Source organism: Fukomys damarensis, unplaced genomic scaffold (genome assembly GCF_012274545.1).
Source record: "Fukomys damarensis isolate Sample0158 unplaced genomic scaffold, DMR_v1.0_HiC HiC_scaffold_38, whole genome shotgun sequence".
NCBI classification, from domain to species: Eukaryota; Metazoa; Chordata; class Mammalia; order Rodentia; family Bathyergidae; genus Fukomys; species Fukomys damarensis.
The window spans coordinates 2,637,725-2,641,978 of NW_022900950.1; the positions used below are offsets into that span (position 1 = coordinate 2,637,725).

Here is a 4,254-nt window from a genome sequence, read left to right on the forward strand (position 1 = left end):
AAAAAAAAAAAAAAAAAAGATATAACACAAAACTGACAAAAGGAGAAGGAACACTAGGCAAAATGTGGTACAAATCTCCAAGACTCTTCAATCAGTGAAATCTTAGTTTGTCCTTAATTCCTCCAGCAGTAAGTTGTAACAAAGCATGCAAAGTGCCATGTCCATTGTCTGACTCTAATAGACCAGGGATTTTGGTCAGGCATAAGTGAGTTAGGTACTCTCAGCCTAGCATGTACGGAATTTCCAGAAGGAAAGTGGTATTAAGCAGAAACTACATTGCTTGTACAAACAGCCTAGGTACACATGATCCACTCTTTCTTTCCATTTAGGGAATTATGTATCAGTGTAAATGAGCAGCTTACTATTCAAGTTGCCAAACTCTGGTTAAGGGCCAACCCTTTCTGAGGATAGGCAATCTCAAATCTGCTATGTTAACTCTCTTGTACACAATGATTAATAAAAATAAAAGTTGATAATATGGTGTGACAATCTTATTTTTAATATTTAGGGCGTATTGAGTAAGTCAATTAATTGGAGAGAGCTGGAAAAGCAGTATTACACACAGACAGTTTATGAAGAAGAAATTATTCACATGCTTGAATACTGTGGAGTAAGTATGGTTTTGATTCAATCTTAAGAACCACCCAAAAATAAATAAATAAGGGGCCGGGGATTTAGCTCAGTGGTTCTGCCGCCTGCCTCAAAATCACAATGACCCAAGTTTGATCCCTGGTATCAAATAAATAAATAAGGATAAATGCTTGATTCTTTGATTTTTTTCCCTTGATTTATTCAGGATAATGAATTATTTCCCTTTACTGTCCAAATGTGATAAGTATGTACCATCACCTATGGCATTATTTGTCCTTTTGTGTCTGGTTTATTCATGTAGCACATTTAGTCTTCGGAGTTCATCCAGGTTATGGTATTTATCTTTAAAAAGCATTTTAAAATTTTATTTTAAAAAGTTCATTCCTGGGCCAGGGATTTAGCTCAGTGGCACTGTGCCTGCCTTGCAAGAGCAAGGTCCTGAGTTCAATCTCCAGTACCAAAAAAAGAGATAATATATTTTGTTTGTGTGTGTGTGTGTGTAAAGGAAAATTTTATCCATTGATGGGTATTCATCTGTTTTTAAAAGGGTGTTAAATAAAGTTCTGTTTTGTAATACATGGTTTTTTTCTTTCATATTTTCAGACAGATTCTTTCAGAATGGGACAAGAGTTTGTGAAACGTTTCCCTAGCAGTGCAGACAAGTTATTTTCTAGAAGTTTAAATTTAGATATGACAAACCAAGTTGTGTCACAAAAATCTGAGTGCCAAACTTCTACTAAAACATCTATCAGTGCTACATCAGGAGGACTCTTCTTGCAAGATACCTCTAAAATAGACTGCTTGAATCAAACACTTTCAGCCAACAAGGGTGGTTACACAAGTTACAACCCTCAGTCCTACCAGGTACTCAGCAAAGAACAAAGAAGAAACAGTCTTCAAAAAGAATCTTTAATATTTATGAAAGGAGTCATGGATGAATGTACTCATGTAGCAAATTTCTCAGGTACTAATTTTTATATGTAATTGAGAATATTTGCTGGTGTGTAAATATTTGGAACCTATTTTAATGATGTTCTACAAAATAATTTTGTTTTAAAAGAAAAGGAGTATTTTTGTTACTTCCAGAATGTGTTCTCCAAGATAAACTCATCATGTAAATGTATCATATTTTATGGATGAAACATTTCTGTGGCATCTCATTCATCCATTCATTCATTCATTGTTTTTTTTGAAATAAGGTCTCACTATGTATTTCAGGCTGGCCTTAAACTTACTTTGTAGTCCAGGCTGGCCTTGAACTCTGCTGATCCTCGCAAGTGCTGGGATTATAGTCATGTGCCATCATACCCAGCCATCTTATCCATTTAAAAATACATTGGAGGTAACTTAGTGGTAGAACATGAGTTTAGCATTCACAAAGCGCTGGGTTTAGTGGTCAGCACCAGAAAATTACAGTGATCAAAATACGCTGGATATTGTATCTTTAGAATAGTCATCTTGTGTTAGGATGAATATTATGGTAATATAGTATATTATATTTAATACTGAAAAGATGTTTTCCTTAATAATGGTATATTGTGTGGTATATTTTATTTTCTAATATGACTTACAGTTTTGTATAAAATCTTAGACCTTTTTAATGTGTAAAAATCCCATACTTAGTTCCAGTTGACCCAAGCCTCATTATAGTGGTGCAAGCCAAAGAAGATGCCTATATTCCACGAACAGGAGTTCGAAGTCTACAAGAAATTTGGCCTGGTTGTGAAATCCGTTATCTAGAAGGGGGTCATATTAGTGCTTACCTTTTTAAACAGGGACTCTTCAGGTAAGATGATTTGTCTAAACAGGTGTCTGTTTATTTGTTGTTTTTATTTTCCCTCAACAAGTAGAAAAACTTAGGCATTTTTATTGCATGTTTTAGTCCCTTCTTGCCTCCCCCACAAATATCACATAGAGGTATTTTCTCTCCTTTCCTACCTTGTCCTCTTTCTTTTTCTTCTAGAAAACTTGGGATGTAGGTTATCTTAAGCATATTTTATCAGGTGTCTTTAAGCACTAATGGCCATGTATTTTAGGGTGTGTGGAAGAACACTATGGTTTGTAGAAGTTGCTTAAATGCATGGAGAAGTTTTTTTTTTTTTAATTCCACTCTGATGTTTTCTCATAATGGCTTGAACATCTGTAGGATAATATAGCAATGAGACTGGGGATTTAGCTTAGTGGTTCCACCACCTGCCTTGCAAGTGCGAGGACTTGAGTTCGATCCCTGGTACCAAAAAAAAAGAGGATAATATAGCAGTGCTTTTTAGTTAGCAAGTAAACAGTGAATTTTAAGGAGAAGTGAGATGCTGATTTAATATTAATGACTTTTGATAATTAAATACTGACTCCACCATTTTTTATTCATTCACCTGTTTTTTTGTGGCACTGGGGATTGAACCCCAGGATCTTGTATCCTAGTCCTTTCTTTATTTTGTTTGAAGTACTGGAAATTGAACCAAATGAGCACTGAGCTACTTCCCCAGAACTTTTAATTTTTTGAGATAGAAATTGAACCCAAGGGACATTGAACTGCATCTATAGCCCTTTAAAAAATTAATTAATTAGTTTGTTTATTTTATTCCAAGACAAGTTCTTCCTGAATTGTATAGGCTGGCCTTGAACTTGAAACTCTCCTACCTCAGCCTCCCAAGTGCTGGGATTACAGTGTGCCACCATGTCTGGCTTTAGTCACATGATTTAAAAGGTGTATGCACACAAGCACAGGTCATGAGTTTGATCCCCAGTACCAAAAAAAAAAAAGTGTATGCAGCTCAAATGGTAGAGCAGTTGCTTAGCATACTGGAAGTTCTGGGTTTAATTCCTTGTACTGTGGGGGGAAAAAAGCCAGGCACAGTGGCATATACCTATATTCTCTGCACTTCCAGTACTCTGGAGGCTGAGGCAGGAGGGTAATTGTGACTTTGAAGCCACCCTGAACTACATAGTGAGATCCTGTCTGAAAAAAAAAAAAAGGCATATATGTACCTTTCCTAACCCTTCTCCTATCATCTACATAAATCCATACTGTGACTTTAGACATCAGGAAATCAAATTGAAATACATTCAACCAGAGAAATTTCCCCAGATTAACTCCGGGGGTGGGGATTCACCAGTGGCCTAACATCAAAAGCTCTTTTACCCTCTCACCTGCAGTCAGCTGTTGCTGTCATATCTACCCTAAAAAAAAATTCTCTTTATATGTTTATACCAACATACACACATCCTGCTTTCATTTGTTTCTCTTCTCATGGTTTTTAAGATTTACATGGAATAAATTCTTGAGCCAAAGAAATAAAAGTTTGTTAGAAATCTATGTCTTCCCTAACATAATGAAAATCATAATCTGTTAGCTGGCTCTCAATTTTAAAAATAATCTTCATATTTTTGTTAGAATATGGGGAAATGTTTGAACAAGTAAGACATAATATTAACATTTCATAGTTTTATACTGGGTGAAAATTTAGACATGCATTAAAACAGTCTGGAATAAATACATAACAACATTAATAACAGATGTCTTTGAGTAATGATATTATAATGTCTTTTTCCCCTTTCCATATTTTTTTTGATTTTCTGAGTGTTCTACAACGAAAATGTATTGTACAGTAGGGAAAAAAATTTCTTTAAAAGTTTTTTTTTTTTTTTTTTTTTTTTTTTGTG

The 4,254-nt window shown here is 34.9% G+C and overlaps 1 protein-coding gene across 3 annotated transcripts in view; it reads left to right on the forward strand.

Annotated features, from left to right (window-relative positions):
• The window catches only part of Abhd18 (abhydrolase domain containing 18), a 35,428-nt gene that overhangs the window by 29,708 nt on the left and 1,466 nt on the right, over window positions 1-4,254 (forward strand). For all 3 annotated transcript variants that reach the window (XM_010618855.3, XM_019206716.2, XM_033759914.1), the window contains 3 exons: window positions 509-610; window positions 1,195-1,555; window positions 2,215-2,377. In XM_010618855.3, coding sequence (XP_010617157.1) covers window positions 509-610; window positions 1,195-1,555; window positions 2,215-2,377 — 626 coding nt within the window. The remainder of the gene's footprint in view (window positions 1-508; window positions 611-1,194; window positions 1,556-2,214; window positions 2,378-4,254) is intronic.